Genomic DNA, 18,854 nt, shown 5'->3' on the forward strand with positions numbered 1-18,854 from the left:
GCGATGCTGATTAATTCTCTTTATTCATGTACAGGTCAAGTGAATGCGTGTCTGAGGTCACAGCCTCCATCATCAGGACTGATTCTCTGTCCTGATGAAGGAGGCTGCGACCTCGGAAACACGTTGACTTGACCTGTACAAGAATAAAGAATAATAAACGTCGCTTATTGGTGATAGCGCGGCAAAAAAATATTCTTATCTTCAATCCGAATATTCCGGGGCTGCTGCCATTACCTAGCCTATGCTGATACAGGTGTTGTGACGTTCACAACCCGGCCAAGTGAGTGTATTCAATTGCACTTATCCACTGTATATCACCGGATAAGACCCTATTTGCGCTATTTTCTCGGCACAAAGAGCTAAAAGTGGCAGCTGGTAAGTTTAAGACTAGCCTCATGGAACTTACCTTAGTGGCACCACACCTGCACTGAAATAAAAAACAAAATGTTGAAGTGGTGCTTTCATTTTTCAGTCATTCCTAGTCTGAATGTTACTCATACAAGTGCATATGGTGCAGTGACCGGCCACCTTTGGGTGCGTTCAGCTATTGATAAACATTGGTTGGATTCGAACCCAGGACCCCAGCGCTGCAAGGCTGCAGTGCTAACCACTGAGCCACCATGCCGCCCATATCTATATCTACTCTTTTATGTCAGAAAACTTTTCTAAAAAGATTTGATCAACTGGAGTGAAAAAGCCAAAAGTTGCAAAATGTCTGTGTGAGCCTGTGTTGTGCAAATAATGTACGACTTTTCAAAGCGTTTTACCTTCTGGCATAATCTTTAATGACTCTGGGCCACAGAGTGTATTCTTAGCCCATGAAGATTCTTCTTCTTTCAAAGTGTAATTTTGTTTTTCCTTACAGTATACAGTAGAAAATGAAGAACTTGTACAACATCTTGGGGCTGCAAAAGATGCCCAGCGCCAACTTACAGCCGAGGTAAGTGTGGTATAATGGGGAGGGAGTCTACCTGCCTCATTAGCGGTGGCTTTTTGTTTCGCCTTTGAACTTGGACATTAATTTAAATGTCCTACACGATCTGCCATTTCTCTTATAAAAAAACAACAAAACACAATATTAGCCTTTATTTTGGGTTTAATATTGGATCTTATGAGCCTTTTCACTTTCTTTTTGGGCTCTATTAATCTCTTCTCCTTTTTGGCGTAGTTGCGGGAGCTGGAGGACAAGTATGCGGAGTGCATGGAAATGCTTCATGAGGCGCAGGAAGAGCTAAAGAACCTTAGAAATAAAACCATGCCAAATGTCATTTCCCGACGTTATCACACGCTGGGGGTTTTCCCCATGGTAAGTAAGGAAGAGTCACTGCAATATTCACCTTCCACTGGGTCAGAATCCCCTTTTGTTAATCACCTATCCTTTAAATATGGTATATACAGTATATATATATCTTTTGTGTATTGATCTCACATTAGCTAGGCTGAACAAGCCAAAGGGAGTAGGAATGAGCGGCAATGTGGGTACCAATTCCATATAATGCCCGAATATCTAGTTCCCCTAATATGACCACTGTTAAATGCATACAGACCAGGGTAGTATGGGGCCAGCATGGTGTTCACATCCATTTTTACAGATGGACAGTTTAAATCCCTTTGACAAAGTGCATTGTATTAGTTGCTATCCTACTATTTGGTGAAGAATAGAACACAAAAACATTATGCTAAAATAGTGTTTCCCAAACTTAATGTCCTCACAGCCCCCAACAGTTTTTTGTTTGTTTTTTTAATAGTATTTCCTTAGTATTACAATAGTTGATGGAATTATCAGGGTATTGGAAATTGAAGCAGATTTTCTCACACACATGATTCTAAGTAAATTCTGAAAACCTGCCCTGCTGAGGCCGTGAGGACTGGAGTTTGGAAAACACTATTCTACACTGTGCAGTAATGGTCGGCCTGGGTGCTCTAGAAATAGGGCACTGAAATGGAAAATAGAGATTTTTTTTTTCCCTCACCCTATGACTGCACCATGAGATGATCCGCCCATCCTCTCTCATGGTGCCGTCATGGGTTCGGAAAAAACACATTACCGGTAAGTAATTACCTATTTCACTGCCCACTTTAATAGATGTAGCACAAATCTTATCTTTGCCTTTCTTTTAGTTCAGCATTCATTACATCAGTATTTTTATGCCAAATGTTTTAAAAAATGTTTTGTCAATTTTTTTTTTTGCTTGGTGTCTTTATCGGAGTGGTGTCTCCTATAGTACACTATACACCATAGTGACTGTTAGTAATGGTGAGGCTTGTGGTATGGTTTTCATGACGTTCTCGTTCTTATTGGATGTTCATGTCCTTGCTCCTCCATATTGGATGTATGTAGGACATGGTCACTGTGACAGATCTGTTGATCGCGATTTCTTTCTTTTGGGTAATAGGACTCCTTAGCAGCAGAGATTGAGGGATCGATGAGGAAAGAGCTGCAGATTGATGAAGCGGAATCTCCTGAGATGAAGTAAGTGCTTTCATCGCTTCAGGTCCTTTGTGATATTACTGTATACTGGTGTACCAGTTTTCCCTTTAAAAATGGTTACTTAAGTACCTTTTTGAATGTATATTTCTTCCAATCAGACTTTGAAAGGATATAATGTGTGATAAACTAAGCACTTTGGTCCAGAATAAATGATTCCTCATGGTGGTTTGGGCAAGCTTTCCTACAGCGTAACGCCACCCAACGTCAGGCTTTGTTCACACAGTACTATTTTTTTTTTTTTCTTTTGTAAATCAAAATTGAGAGTTGTTACTATAAAGAGAAGAAGATATCTAGTCAAAATAATCTTATTATATGTTCTTATCATGCACGAAAATCGCATTCGTGACATTTTTTTTCACCATTTCTTAACTCCCGCAACGCCTTTCTTCTAAGGGCCATAACTTTTGTTTTTATTTCTAAGTGGGGTGAAATTGTGAGAAGTTCAGTTCTGCCATATTTTTTCAGTTTTTAGTTATTTCTAAGTTCGTTGTGTAGTAATAATGACCCAGCAACCTAATTCTCCATTTCAGTACAGTTGCAGCAATACCAAACTTGTTTAGTGTTTTTATTTTTCTCCTGCATTTTTTTTGATAGACTGGAATTTTGTAGGCACGGCAATACCAAATATGTCTATTTTATTTTAAAACTGGGAAAAGGAAGTGATTTCATCTTCTGGTTTTTTTTTTTTTTAAACATTTTTTTTTTAGTAAAGCCTCATCTAGACGTCTCTGCATTAGACACTTGGATGAGGTGTTACACTAACACCGCACAGTCAGTGTACAGTCGCATAAAGATTTCTCTGCGGTGATCCAAACCGATTGGTGGCACATCTGGCAGCCTGGTCATATACTTCTGATGTCAGACTACTGAGCTGTTCTCTCTGCTGGAAGAAGTCATCGCCAGTGACCTGCTGTCACCACTCAGAGCAGTGCTGTGGTGGCGGTGACTTCTTCAGCAGTGAGAACTACTATCCTGGTATTAGTAGGATTATGCCAGGTACCACCCTGTGCTCATTGCCACTGCCCTGGAGCTCTTGTCACCACTGCTGCCCGGACCGCCTGATACAACTCATTGCTGGATACTTCACAAGGGGTGACAGGGAAATTATAGCCCAGGGTTCACCTATGGGCTACAAGAACATGTCACACAATTGTTAACTGGACAGCACCATAGTGTCCAGTTCACAGCTGAGGCAGCCACAGTATAGGAGATGCGGTCAGACACTGACTGCAGTCTCCTATGGTTTTGGGGTGCTGTATTTGAGGTATGTGTTATGCTCTTAGTCCAACAAATAAAAATAGCCCCAAAGGCTGCAGAAAAAAATAAATGTTAAAACACTATATTTAATTTTGTATTAATGGTTATATAATTAATACAAAAATAAAATTGCAAAAAAAATCCCTTTTTAAAGGGGTGGTTCACTACTTTGCAATAGTGGCCACATCTCTGTAGAACTCATAGGGAAGGCTTTTCCTAAATACCTTGTTCAGCTAATTCTGCTTCTGAGTGGCACTATCACGGTCCACTCATCCCCCATGAAGTGACCTCCAGGTTCCGTGACATCACGTCAACTTCAAGTTGACCTGAATAACAGAGGTGGCCCTAGTCTTCCTGAGTGACTGGGCTGTGGTCAGAGTTTCACCACTTGTCACAGAGGTGAAACTCTGCCCGCAGCCCAGTCACTCAGGGAGACTGGGGCCGGCCGCGATAAAGTCAGGTCAACTGAAATTTGACGTGACATCACCGGATCTAAGGTCATGGAGCCTGGGGGTCACTTCATGGGTATGAGTGGACCACAATAGCACCACTCACAGGTAAAGTTGGCTGAACAAGGTATTTGAAAAAACCCTTCCCTATCAGTTTTACAGGGATGTGGCCACAATTGCAGAGCAGTGAACCACCACTTTTAAAGAAAAGGCACACATCTCTGGAACCATTTGGTGTATTTAAGAAAAAAAACAACCAACTAAACAGTAAAACAGCAGGAACAAAATGGCAAAAATTGCCCATTTTATTAACACGTGATATGTCCAACTTAACACAACTTGTACTATTGTACTATTACTCCTGACAAACATGTATGCAGAATGAAAATGTTAGTGTTTTTTTTTTTTCTTACATATTTTATGGTTTTATTAAATATGTATGTTTTTTGTATTTTTTAGTGGCAATCACCAAAAACGTGTATTTGAAACTGTGCGCAATGTAAACCAAGTAGTGAAGCAAAGGTCGCTGGCGCCTTCTCCAATGAACATCCCAGGATCTAACCAGTCCTCGGCAATGAACTCTTTAATGTCTAGCTGTGTCAGTACACCACGCTCCAGTCTGTATGGAGGAGATATTTCTAATATTGTCATAGATAATAAAACCAATAGCATTATACTGGAAACGGAGACGCCTGATAACAGGTTAGTGGCACTGGGTTACTACTGGGTCTACGGAATAATGTAGCATTACTTATCAGTATCTGTTTAGCATATATTATAACATTTACTTAGTGTTAGGGGTACTTTGCACACTACGACATCGCAAGCCGATGCTGCGATGCCGAGCGCGATATTCCCCGCCCCGTCGCAGCAGCGATATCTTGTGATTGCTACCGTAGCGAACATTATCGCTACGGCAGCCTCACATGCACTTACCTGCCCTGCGACGTCGCTCTGGTCGGCGAACCGCCTCCTTCCTAAGGGGTCGGGTCGTGCAGCGTCACAGCGACGTCACACGGCTGGTGGCCAATAGAAGCGGAGGGGCGGAGATGAGCATGACGTAAACATCCCGCCCACCTTTTTCCTTCCGCATAGCCGGTAGACGCAGGTAAGGTGATGTTCCTCGCTCCTACGGCTTCATACACAGCGATGTGTGCTGCCTGCTGGAACGAGGAACAACATCGTACCATCGCTGCTGCGAAATTATGGAAATGTCGGACCCTACACCGATCATACGATAACGACGCTTTTGCGCTTGTTAATCGTATGTAAAAGGATTCACATACTGCGATGTCGACAGCGATGCCGGATGTACGTCACTTTTGATTTAACCCCACCGACATCGCACCTACGATGTTGTAGTGTGCAAAGTACCCCTTAGTCATGGAAAAAAGTGTGGCACCCTTGAAATTTTTTTCAGAAAATAAGTATTTCTCCCATAACATTATTGCAATTACACATTTTGTTATATAAGTTTCTTTCCTTTGTGTGTTTTGTAACAACACAAAAAAGAAAAATTTAATTCTCTGCTTTTTGAAGTTGTAACAAGTGTTACACTATTAGACTATGTATTAATTTACATTTTTTTGGCGTTTGCCTAATTTTTCCTATACTGTTATTTAACGATACCCTCATGAATAATTGTACTAGCTATGTATCAATTAGCTATTGTAGGAAAACGTGTTACCCACAAAACGCTCTTCCTCTGATCTAGTTTCAAATAAAAGAGCAGTGTGTAGAAGAAATAGGTGCCACTCACCGATCCAGAAGTGTTTTTGTTTGCTTAAAAACCATAGATGCAGGCGGAAGCTGCCCTCGTCCTCATACATCCGTAGTTTTTAAGCAAACAAAATAAAATTAACTATTATGGAACGGTAAGTGCCACCTATTCTACACTCTGCTCTATACCGTGTATTTGAACGCTGAGTACAATATTCTCTAGGTGGACAGTTAGTGCTTTTTGGGGGTTTTTTTGTTTGTTTTTTGTTTTTTTTTTAATCCCAAGAAGAGTATGCTAGATTAATGGTGCCAGATCTGTTTGCTGTTTCGTGGTTATTTTCAAATTGGTTACAAAATGATTTGTCCTATAGCCTGAGGCTCCATGTACAAAGTTTTTCAATGTGTTTTTTGGAGCAGAAACTGAGTGAAAACTCTTCAAATCCCCTCCAAAAACTGAGTTTCTACTCCAAAAACTCATAAAAATAAAAAACCCTCATGGCCTGATTCGTCAATGCTTTTATGCCAGTATTCTGGCAAGAAGTTTTCAAAAGTTACATAATTAAGGCGCAACTTGAGGCCAAGCTAAAATATTACGACTTAACGTGTTCTCTGCCATTTACGCCCAGCACCACCAAAGTGGGTGCGGCTGGATCGGGGGCATGACAATTGCTTCTCGTGAATTTTGTGCTGGAGTAGAATTTGTGGCGAGACACGCACACAGGTGTACACCACTCACCCAACGTGGCATGTTGCCCCATCCTGAGCAAGGAGCATCTGACTCCAACACTTCTCCTCAAGACCGGTGTACAATATCAGTCTTGGTGAATCAGGCCCTCAGTGTGTATATATTCCAAGAAAGATTAAAGCACAGTTTAAATCCCCAGAATTAAAGGGCCAGTCCAGTCTAAAATGACAAGTTTGCAAACTTGTGAAAAAGATGAGCGCTGCCTCACTCATTGCAAGTGTATGTATTGAGCATGGCCGGACCCATCTAGTTGATTTCTGGCCAGGAGTATGCATATTGCATTCTCACGGCCACAGAGCCGGTAACTGCGGTCACGACACCGAAGAATCACCACAGCACACTGAATGCTATAGAAGGATTCCCAAGTCTTCAGTCAGTTTTTGATTTAAAGATGTGTTTTTTAATGTGCTGGTCGAAAACCATTATCTCCTATTTTCTATTATGTTCCATCATAAATGGATGATATCTCCCACCCTAATCTGTCTCTGTCCCTATTTTATTTAGTGATGGAGAGAAGAACAAGAAGCCTGGCACACCAGGAACACCAGGTTCTCACGACCTTGAGACAGCCCTACGACGGTTGTCCCTTCGGCGTGAGAACTTCCTCCTGGAACGCAAGTTCTTTGAAGATGATCAAGAACGGAAGTTGCGCAGTCTCGCTGAAAAGGGAGAACTTCACAGTGGATCTCTAACACCAACAGAAAGCATCATGTCCTTGGGTACCCACTCCTCCAGGCTATCGGAGTTCACTGGCATCTCAGGAATGTCTTTCAGCAGCCGATCTTACCTGCCAGAGAAACTTCAGATTGTGAAGCCCCTAGAAGGTGACAAGGGGCCCCGGCCCTTCTATGTTTTGCTTAGTGACTCATTGTGGTCTCTAATACATCACCAGAAAGCAGGCACTTTACATAATACACACTCCTTTTACTTTAGAGATAGCCACCCTCGGTGTTGGTTTGAGATATTTTAGTGTAATAGTCATGTCTGCCACAGTATAGAATGAATTCTTACCACTTTTATGCTTTCTCACAGTTGTACACATAAATTCGGCAATGAAGAAGGTAGTGTTATAATAGTATTTATAGACATGTGGATGTGCCATCATTACTAATGGTAATTTATCCACTTTTTTTTATTTAAGCAAAGTGTAAGTTTTCATCAATTGCTGCACCCCTTGACATTTATGCTACTGTAAATTTTCATTTCCTACCCATCTCTGGCACTGTTCTGAATTGTCCGTATTAAAGGGATTTTCTGAGAATGGAAAATGTCATTAGACACACCCTTTTTATTTTTTTGATTCTAACTATTTTTTAATATGCAAATCACGTTCTTTTGTCTGGTGAGGGAGTCGCCATGGTACATTAAGATGAGCACAGCCTTGTTACAATGACAGAAGCCTTAAAATGTTAATGGGCTACTTATGAGCATGTGCATTAGAAAACTGGGCTCCCAGAGGATATTCAGCTGTAGTACTGGAGTTACCAGTGTTCTTGCAAAGTGAGGGTACTCACACTGCTGCTCGCTTTCTGAATGATGCCTAGCTGTTGTAACCTGGTAATAACGTGACAATATATAGTTTAGGTTCTCTAGGTTACAGCTGTGGAGCTTCCTACTGCACATGTTCAGACACCTGTCCCATTAACATTCTCGGGACAAGAACTAAGCTTCCTACTGCACATGCTCACAGGCATCAGTTTAACTTTCCAGTGAGATGGGTGGGACTTCCTTCTGCACATGCTCATAGGTACCAGCCCAATTAACATTCCTGGTTTCTGTCAATGTAGCAACATGGTCGTCATTTTAATATACTGTAATGATTACCTGTCAGGGCGAAAGTAGTGTTGTTTGCTAGTTATATGGTTGTCCAGTACTCAGCCCATTCTCAATCCCTATGGTTCCCTCCAGTAAAATAACACCTACACCCACTGCCGGTTCATTCTATCTCTCTATCTCTCTATATCTCTCTATCTCTCTCTATCTCTATATCTCTCTCTCTCTGTATCTCTCTCTGTATCTCTCTCTGTATCTCTCTCTGTATCTCTCTCTGTATCTCTCTCTGTATCTCTCTCTCTCATTGTGGCTGCTATCTCGTTGTGGCTGCTATCTCTTCCTTTGAATACCTGGATTTGTCTGAAGGAGGGGAGAGTAAAGCCAGACCTGAATGGACGCAGGGGTCGCGTGAAATCTGGAATAAAACTGGAATAGTGCCTGAATATAGGTGTTGTTATTTTACTGGGGGAAACCATAGAGGCTGAGAAGGGGTTGTCCGAGAAGTTGAGAACTCCCTTTAAAGGTATTTAGGAATATATTTCTAATGTAATTTTCTTTATTTTATATTCTGGGAGAACTCCTTTTAAACGTTTCATCTTTCCTCTACTTCTCACTATAACTTCACATGTTCTTTCCAAACCTGGTAGATGGTATACACTCTTTTGGTGCAGTAATGCAGTTATTTTACGGTGAAGTTTGCATTGTACTGCTTACACTGGGGCACAAGAGTGTTAAAATGAGCAGATTTGAGTATTTTAAATGAGCGACTTAAAAAAAAAATGTGATTTTGTTCCACATCATAAGTCAATAGTATTGTACATTAAAATGGCCATAATCTCGCATTTATGAACAAACGTTATGACTAGTGATGATCGAATATCACAAGTATTCGGCAATATTCGGCTTCGCGAATATTCGCGAATAGGTCGCCAATATGCGAATATTCGTTGCGCTATGTAAGTCTACGGGAAGCCCAAATAGTTGCTATTCGGCATCTATTCGGGTTTCCCATAGACTTACATTGCGCATCGAATATTCGCAAATAGTCGAATAGCGGCGACTTATTCGTTGAATATGGGTGTAGCCGAATATTTGAGGTATTCCATCATCCTTAGTTATGACCTATCCACAGAAAAGGTAATGGATGTCTTATTGCAGGGACTGATCATACATGTGTTACAGCTCCACTGATTTGCCTATGGGAATAATGAAGATGGCTCAGTACAGTTCTCTGGTATTTCAGTCCCATAGACCATGGGGAGATACAGTAGTGCTCATACAGGACCACCACTCTGGATAGGTGATATAGAACACTGGCCAACAAATAGTCTATATGTATGAACATCTGATTAGAGATGTTAGAAGATCATTAAGATGATTCTGACAAGGCTTTTTTTTATAATAAGAATATATTTGTTACCTCTGCTATGATTCTCTAGCCATTCAGCCATCTTTAGGCAATGCCACCATAGATTGGAGATTTCCATGTCTCCAAGCCATATTGACTGCAGCATATTTGGTATGGCCACGTTACAAAAGAAATTATGGCCAAGGAGACACCTTGTCCTGCCAGTGCTGGTTATCTTTACTAAGATGTACCCAGACTAAAGCAATGAGTAGTGCAATTTCCTTATTTTTGCCTATTTTATATGAATGAGCTCCTCTCTTGCACCATTTGTCATTATTCTTCCCACCAACGCATAAATTATGTATTTGCAAAGTACAAAACATGAACATTGTATGGTCCTCCTGATTGGGAAAGTACTCAGGTGGTAAATTGCAATGAATCCTTTGTCTATGATTAGTACATAGATTTTTAGTAGTTATTGTAAATCCTGACCTCTTGACATTTCGGGACTTCATGGTCAATTCTAAACAACTTGCATAAATCAAAATGGCTAGGCTTTCTAGTAAGGTGCTTTTTCCTGTAACCACTGCAGCAAAACTTTGTCATTAGTGCGGACATAACTACTGAGGTCAGTGATTTGCTGCAGCGGTCACAGGATCGATGGACATCACTGCTGCATGATCTCTGGGATGTCAGGCTATTTAATGAGTGAGTAATGATATATATATTTTTTTTTTTTTTATAAAGATTCCTGTTCTCAGCAATTTTCTTAAAGGGAATCTGTCACCAAGTGTTTACCACCTAATCGGGAGAGCAGCATAATGTAGAGATGGAGACCCTGATTCCAGTAATGTAAAAAATTGGCCGTTTTTTTCCCCTATAAAATTGCGGTTTTATCAGGAGATAATCACTCGAGGACTTTGTGAAACTACTGCTAGGTAGTCCTTCATATTCATGAGTTTTATATAACCCCACCCTAAACCACTGGCCGCTTTCAGGACTTGTGCAGTAAACACAGAAGGCTGCCAATCAGTGGTGTGAGCAGAGCTACAAAGAGCTTAGCATTAGTGTTGAGCAGGTAGTTAACTATTCATACTCTTTGCTGTTAGTGAGTACTGTCCTCTACTCGCATATTCGTTACGAGTAACCGGTGCAATGTAAGTCAATGGGAAATGCTCGCTAAGTAGCAAGTAACCTGAAAGACGTACTTTTCGTGCGAGTAGCGAATAGTACAGATTTCGGGTTACCCACGACTTAGCTAGTATTTCCCATTGACTTACATTGTTACATACGTAACGATAAACGAGTAGCTGACAGTACTCACTAACAACATAGCCAGTACGAATAGTCAACTACTCACTCAACACTACTACTACTAGTATTCAGATAACTGGTAGATCTGCAGCAGATAAAACAGGAATTCGATTAAAATGACAAACTCCGTAAGTGCCACATTGCTCCTATCGGGGTCTCTGACTCTACATTATGCTGCTCTCAGAAGGAGGAACAAACACCTGTTGACAGATTGCCTTTTAATATTCAGGACACCCCTTTCTTGTGCATTGCACTTGTTGGGATGGGAAGTTGTTGAACTGTAGATGGAAACCTTTATAACTGGAGTGGTGGATGAGGAACTTAATAGGGTTTCTTAAAGTAACTTTTCACATATGCTTCATTTTTCTTTTCTTTTTATTTTGCCATGGATTGTTAAAGATGATTTGTTATTTATTCATACTAATAAGAATAGGAAATGTGTCCGGCAGTTGGAATGTGATGGCAGATTTTATTGATCTGTACCCTTTACTTTATATATTCTGTTCCCCCCCTCTTTCCCTCTTTTGGGTTGATCATCCTGTAATGCCTTTTTACTATTGTATCTATTCTGAACTTTCAATAAAGTCTCCATTATAATTTTATCTATCCCTTTTGCTTCTATTTTTTTTTTTTTTTTTTTTCTGTGCAGTTTTTTTATTTACTGTTTTTCATCATCATTTCACTTCCATGTACAGGTAATGTTAACTTCCAATAATATGCTTTGTATAATGTTAACGGAAAATAAAATGTATATGGTTACAGGCAAAAGGCACAAAAATCTAGATTTAGTACAAAAAAAAACCAAAGCAAAAGTGATAAGCACTTTTTCACATTGACTTATTTAGCATCTTCTTGGCAGGAGAAACGCAGTTTTTGTTTTTTGTTTTTTTTTCCCATGCATTTGCAATGAAAAAACGCTGAAAGAATTGACATGCTTCAGTTTTTGTTTTTTTTTTTTTTTTCTGCATATCTGCAAGGAAAGATAAGCAACAAGTGCACAAAACGTCAGGATTCTCATAACTGTGCTGGCATAAGGATTTGCATGCAGTTTTGTGACAAAATTGCACTCAAAACTGCAATAGAAATGCTCTGTGCGCTCATAGCTTAATGGCCAGAAACATATTAATGAAGCAGCCCACTGAATGCGCTTAGATATATTTGGTGTGAACTGTTACGTCTGTAGACTAAACCTATTGAATTAAGGTTGTACCTTTCACCAAATTTTATTATGTTAAATTGACACACAATATAAAAGTGGCTACAGAACAGAGCAATTTTTTTTTTGTAAATTTTTGCCCCTCTGTTGCAGAGCTATCAGCAATGGGAGTGTGTTGCTGCCTGCTTATGATTGGTCAACATCCTACTAGGGGGGGAAAGGTACACGCCCCCACTGAAAACTGACGATGCCCGCTTGAACTTAAAGAGAATCTGTCACCAGGTTTTTAACCCCAATCTGAAAGCGGCATAATGTAGGCACAGACCCTGATTCCAGTGATGTCACTTATGGAGCTGTTTTCAGTAATTTTTTTTCTGTTTTCTCTGCTGAAGATCTAGCAGTTATGCAGAGCTCATGAATATTGCTGGACTACCTGACAACAGGACAAGTAGTCCTCTAATGACCTACTGCTAATTAATCAAGTGATTTTATCAAAACTACACTAGGCAGCCCAGAAAGTGACATACCAATGGAATCAGGATCTCTGCCACTACATTATACTACTCTCAGACTAGGTGAAAAAAAATTGGTAACAGATTCCCTTTAATGAAAGTCAACTCATTAGATGCCAAATACTTGGCTAATATTTCCACAAAGGAGAGATAAAATTAAGGAAAAAATATATATTCTGCTCTGCATGGTCTATCCGTATCTCATTTATTATTCCAAATTACCAACTAATTCAGATTATTCTTTCACAACACTTTTTTTTTTTTATTATTATCTGCATGGTGCATAAAATATACTTTTTTTAAATACATATGTAGCCTATAGTACAGACAGTATGCGTTTAATATTTTATTAACTTACACTTTTCATGTACATTATATCAATTCTTTTTAGTTTTCTTACAGCTGATTTTTCATTCCTTTTCATTCCTTTCTTTCTTTTTCTTTTTATAATGCTATCAGTCTGACCATGCTTTCTTGACGGACAAAAATTTGAAGGGTTTGTGATGTAACTTGTGGGTATATAGACCATCAAATATTTAGAGCAGCTTAGAATTGAATGATTTGGTTTCCATTCAGTCTTTTCATTTCTATGGGTAATTTATAGTGTATAGATTCCTGGGTTCATTTACAGTCTGCTGGTGATGGTGTCATGTCTCAGTCACATTGGAGTGGTACATTTTCTCTAAGGTGGGTATAGCTTTTCAACATACAGTAGTTGACTTAGAATAGCTAGTGTATGTCAGTCTTTATGAAAATGCTTGAGGTGCAATCAGACGACTGTGTGAAATGGTTGGAGATCGGACCGCAAAGCTCAGACTGGCCATGCATCTCCTGACCTGAACGTGTCCGCTGCATAGAAATATATGAAGCTGTCCTGCTTGGATCGGGAGAGCAGTGGCCAGCCTAAGGATTGCCGACTGATTTATGCGTTAATCTGAATGCACCCTTAAAGCAAATTCGGTTTCACATGTCTGACATTCATGGACTGTGATGTCCATACCGGCTGCGAAGCTCCTGATCACAACAAACAGCATAGATGAGTTTGATTCAGTCCAAGGATCAAAGACAGTAGTTGGTCATGAACGTGGGATGTATGAAACAGACTTAAAGCACTCCTTTTTTTATCAGCCAAGTAACAGGGTTTATCCCTTTTAATTACTATACTCCTCTACCCTTATGGGCTTCTAAGAAAAAGGGATTTTTTTAAACCAGCTCGCCCAACCTGGAGGGGAACCACAAGAACCCGGATGGTGCACGGAATAAAGTCACAGCCAGGCCAGGCTGTCTTTAACTGAAGTAGAAAGGGAAAATCCAGCATCCAATTCCGGAAACTTTCTTTAAAACATCTTTTATTAAATAGGCATTAAAAAGTCCATTTTCCAGATCCATAAAAATGCATGATCGCGGTATACAAGGGGACTCGTTTCGGACGGGTCACGTCCTTAATCTGAGACTACCAGATTGCATATACTCGTCGTCAGAGACTCAATGCTGAGACATACAAAGCCGCTTTGTATAGAGATGCATATGATGCTGGGCATTGTAAAGCATATTATCACACCCACAGGGATAACCTGCTTTGTGGGCAGACTAGTTGGGGAACTAATGCTTCTGCAACTACTCACTGCCCTAATTATCTCATAAATGGTCTTAAGAAATACTTTTTCTGAAGATCTCTTTATGTATACTACAAGATGCTGGGTTTAGCAATGTGCACCCAGAACTGCTCGTGGTGCTGGGTGCCCTGGGGACCCGACAGGTTCCCTATGACTAAAATTCTCATTGTACCCTGACAGCCTCTGCTGGGAGTTGTCTTTTTCCAACACCTGAAGGGTTCTCAGTCTTTGAAGGTTACTGCTATCTGGCCCGGGGCACAGTGTATTCCCACATCTCCAGGCTTCTTGATACAGAATATTTTGAAATACATGCAACCTACAATTAATTTACTCAGAGAAAATATAAAAATGAGTGTTCATTTTGTTGAGGTTTGCCATACAGAACATCTGCTTGGTCCCCTAACCTTCTTGTCAGCAGACTATAAATCTGACATCCGTACCCTGCAATTCTCAGGGAGGCCGACTCTACACTTTAAAAGTCTACCAATAAGTTGTTGATAATGCTCCAGAATTGTCTGACAGGCATTGAATTTTTTTTTTCTTGACGACTCATTAGCTTGAAACGTTCACATGACTGTAAAAAAAAAAAATAAAATCTAAATATATATATAATATGTATAATATAAAATTTTACTGCACTAGAAGCTCACGTTTACTGTCAGGTCATGCAGCATAATCAGAGAGATTTCAGATATTTGAGATCACATTTTTAATGTCCCCACCAGAGGGCGACAATGTTTCTAGTAGTCACAAACCACACTCTATACAGGTTTCCTGATCCACCCATTTAATATTTATTTTTTTTGTCCATGGTGATTTTGATGTGAAGAGGGGTACACATAAAGTACACTAATCATGAACAATACAAGGCACAAACTAGTGCACAAGGACAGAGGACCCTGCCCGGGAGGGCTCACAATCTACAGAATTATGGAACTTAACATTGATCATTTGGTAGCCTGAAATATACAAAATATGATATTACAATCGTGCAAGATAGTATTATTTTTTTAAAAAAATACCCAACTTCTATTTTTAGTTTATAATTTTATAACTGGAAAAAAATAATGCTCCTCAAGTCCAGTTTCAGATTTGCTGAGTCTTGAATAGTGTACACTTGGTAGTCCACATCAGTTACCATCTGTGAAGCAGATTTTAGAGCTGCTGCTATTAGAATATGGGCTTGTATCTGTGTTACTCAATGTCCTTTTGTTTTTCTGTTCTAGGTTCAGCAACTTTACATCAATGGCAGCAGTTGGCTCAGCCTCATCTAGGAGGAATTCTGGATCCTAGACCTGGAGTGGTTACCAAGGGCTTCCGCACATTAGATCTTGACCAGGAGGACGTATACAGCTTCACAGACTTTGAAGAAGACGAGACAGGTGACATTCCTTTCAAGAGCTTATCTACCTCCAGTCCCGTCCATCATTCAGAGACCTCAGGTGAGAGGTCTCAAGCACAAGTGACTGTGTCTGACAGCAAGAATTGTCCGAGCCGTTCTCAGGCTGCCCCAGAGGACTTGCAAGAGCCCGCGACAGACGATGATGAGGGGTCTGGTGAGGGATCCTCCTTACGTCCTGTAAAATGGACATCTTTACAGGATATTGAGTATTGGGCCATTTTCACCTCCACACCACAGCACATCCGCAAATGTTTTACTTCATACAAAAAGTGATCGGAGCAATGTACAAATCTCTTGTTTAGCAGGTCTCCTCAGTTTTGCATTCTTTGCAAGAACCACATTTATTATATGTAAAGGCTGCTAAAAGAAAGACGCGGGTGATCACTGAATGTACTGTACTCTGTAGCTTGATATTAGCACTTGGTATGTTTTATGTGAATACGTTAAAGTAATCTGCCATCCAGTTTTTGCCATTTTTAAAATCTCACATTTAGGTTTGGGCTACACTACAACTTTGTCACTTGAATGCCATGTCTTTACAAGGGGTTCTCAGGGGAGTGGGGGGGGGAAAGAATGTTATTCTAAATGAGCCTTTCATTCACCAATATGTAGTATGTGTAGTAATATTAGCAAATACCTCCAATTAGAAATGTAGTATAGTTCTCCTGATTAGCTACGTCTCTTACCTCATGTGCAGAGCATTGCAGCTTAAATAGCCATGGTAACGACCACGAGCAACTATCTGTCACTGAGTGGACATAACCATGGATACCGAAGCACCAATACCCTGCACATGAGGTAATAGACATGGCTATATCAGGAGGAACTATACTACAATTCTAATTGGAGATATTTGCTAATATTATTATTACACCTACTACAAATTGTTAGGATCTCGTAGATGGGAATAACCCTTTAACTCCCTAGACAAAACCAGTATGAAGTGTTTATTATGACATATTTTTTTTTTTTTTTTCTGTTCCCAGAGAACCCCTTTAACACAAGTAGCAGAATACTTGTTTCCCATAAATTTACATTTTATGTTTTGGGAGAAACTAATTACAGCCAGTGTACGTAGTGTCAACAAGCTGTAATAATGGCACCAGTGAAGGGTCTAGAGCAGGGTTCCCCAACTCCAGTCCTCGAGGGCCGCCAACAGTGCATGGTTTCAGGATTTCCTTAGCATTGCATGGGTGTTGGAATCATCAACTGTGCAGGTGATTAAATTATCACATGCGCAATACTAAGGAAATCCTGAAAACATGCACTGTTGGCGGCCCTCGAGGACTGGAATTGGGGACCCATGGTCTAGAGATCGGCTGGTTTTATAATGGACTTGACGCCCAGCCACTTGTGTGAGCCGAAGCGAATGTTCTTGTTGGGATCTATCCTGCAACTCCATTCTCTTTGGCCTCTTAATACGGCATGATCTTACTTTTTGGTTTTCATCACTATATTGCACATACATTATGTGCATTACTTACCTGCCACTTTTACTTTACATTTTTGCACCGTATCAAATATTTTATACCAAAAAAAAATTGTAAATATGTGTAAGTAACAGATGATCCATTCTGGATGTTATTTTGCACTGCTAAATAATATTTTTGCACTAATGAAAAATATTGTATTTGTACAGATTTGCTGAAAATTTTTATGTGAAATTTTGCAGAGCTAAAGCTAAATATTTGGATTAAATGGGATTTTGGAATATTAAACACACCTTTTTTATTATTTTTTTTTATTATATGGTAACTTGGATAACTCCTTATTGTTTAGTCTTGCAGCAATAGATTTTATATTTGCTCATTAGTTTGATGCTTAAAATCTTGTAAATTGCTTCCATTTTCCTCCTGCATTTTTCTCACTTCCACATAAAGCCAATCCAATCAGAAATGCAATGATGGGTATGGAAGAGTGCTAGGCAGCTGGTAGTGTAATCCCTTACCTTACGCCTGTCATCTATGTATGGTATATTATGTATTTTATATAGGTATTTATACCTATATTGTCCTTTAAATGTTCACACGTGGGAATATCTATATGCAGGAAAGCACGTTGCTGTGTGCTATGCACATAGTGATCTATGCACATATGCCTGTAAAGCCTTTGTCTCCTATATCTTGTTTGTTTGTACAGGGAGGTGGCAGATCATACACAATTGCTTTATTTTACAATGTATGTGATATCTATTTGGCTGAGGTGCTTGCTCAGCTTCACCGTCACCTGCTCTGCCGCCTCTTATGCAAGCAAGTCAAACAGGAAATTGAATGTAAAGTGACATTTTCCTAGGTCTGCATTTCAAGCTCCTATAATGTGCTGCTTCGTTCGTCACTGACACATTGGTGAATATGGCAGGATTACTCCTTGAGAAATGAATTATTTTCAAATCACCCTCTAGACTTCAGATGCACTTATAGAGAGAATACGATTTAAAGAGAAGATACCATAAAAAAAATGGAAAACATGTCAAGTATTAATGTTTTTAAATATAATTTAAAAAGCTTGATATTTTCCACTCTTAAACACTAGAGTACAACTAGTTCACATTACAACAGCAGTAAAAGTGGTTGGAATCTGCTCTCATGTATGATGTCACACCTCCCCCTTACCCTTCTGGATGTTTGCAAAAGGATAAGGCATGATGAACTTTAGGATCGAAGTGTGGAACCATTTTGTTGGGGGACTGCAAAGTGATCCTGAACTTTGGAAAGAGTCACCTTGGACCATTGGCATAGTACTCCACTGTACAATGTGCCCCACTGTATCCTGTGCCTCATAATACTCTGCCCCCATATTAGTGTGCCACCTCCAATCCCAGGAGCGCTTCCTGTCAATGCTTTGCTCGTACTGAGCACAGAGCGCTGACTGGAGGAGCTGTCGGCAGGTCTGGCGTGAGTATATGCGTCAATGATCTGCAGCCTGAGCCTGGTATTGTATTATAGATGGCAGGGTGTAATCACCGCACCCCGCCGCGTGTACTCAACTCGGACCTCCGGTCCTGGCAGTTCCTCCTGTCAGTCTTGTGTCTCGGCAGTTACTCCTGTCAGCGCATAGTGATGACAGAAGGAG

The 18,854-nt window shown here is 40.1% G+C and overlaps 1 protein-coding gene across 7 annotated transcripts in view; it reads left to right on the forward strand.

The window, feature by feature from the left end:
* The window catches only part of TRAK1 (trafficking kinesin protein 1), a 126,712-nt gene that overhangs the window by 94,969 nt on the left and 12,889 nt on the right, over positions 1-18,854 (forward strand). For 4 of the 7 annotated variants that reach the window (XM_075315181.1, XM_075315186.1, XM_075315185.1 and 1 more), the window contains 6 exons: positions 866-940; positions 1,169-1,306; positions 2,397-2,473; positions 4,657-4,899; positions 7,166-7,485; positions 15,607-15,936. In XM_075315181.1, coding sequence (XP_075171296.1) covers positions 866-940; positions 1,169-1,306; positions 2,397-2,473; positions 4,657-4,899; positions 7,166-7,485; positions 15,607-15,936 — 1,183 coding nt within the window. The remainder of the gene's footprint in view (positions 1-865; positions 941-1,168; positions 1,307-2,396; positions 2,474-4,656; positions 4,900-7,165; positions 7,486-15,606; positions 15,937-18,854) is intronic. The other 3 variants (XM_075315182.1, XM_075315187.1, XM_075315184.1) reach the window with 2 other exon arrangements.

The sequence above is a fragment of the Anomaloglossus baeobatrachus genome, chromosome 6 (genome assembly GCF_048569485.1).
Source record: "Anomaloglossus baeobatrachus isolate aAnoBae1 chromosome 6, aAnoBae1.hap1, whole genome shotgun sequence".
Classification (NCBI taxonomy): domain Eukaryota; kingdom Metazoa; phylum Chordata; class Amphibia; order Anura; family Aromobatidae; genus Anomaloglossus; species Anomaloglossus baeobatrachus.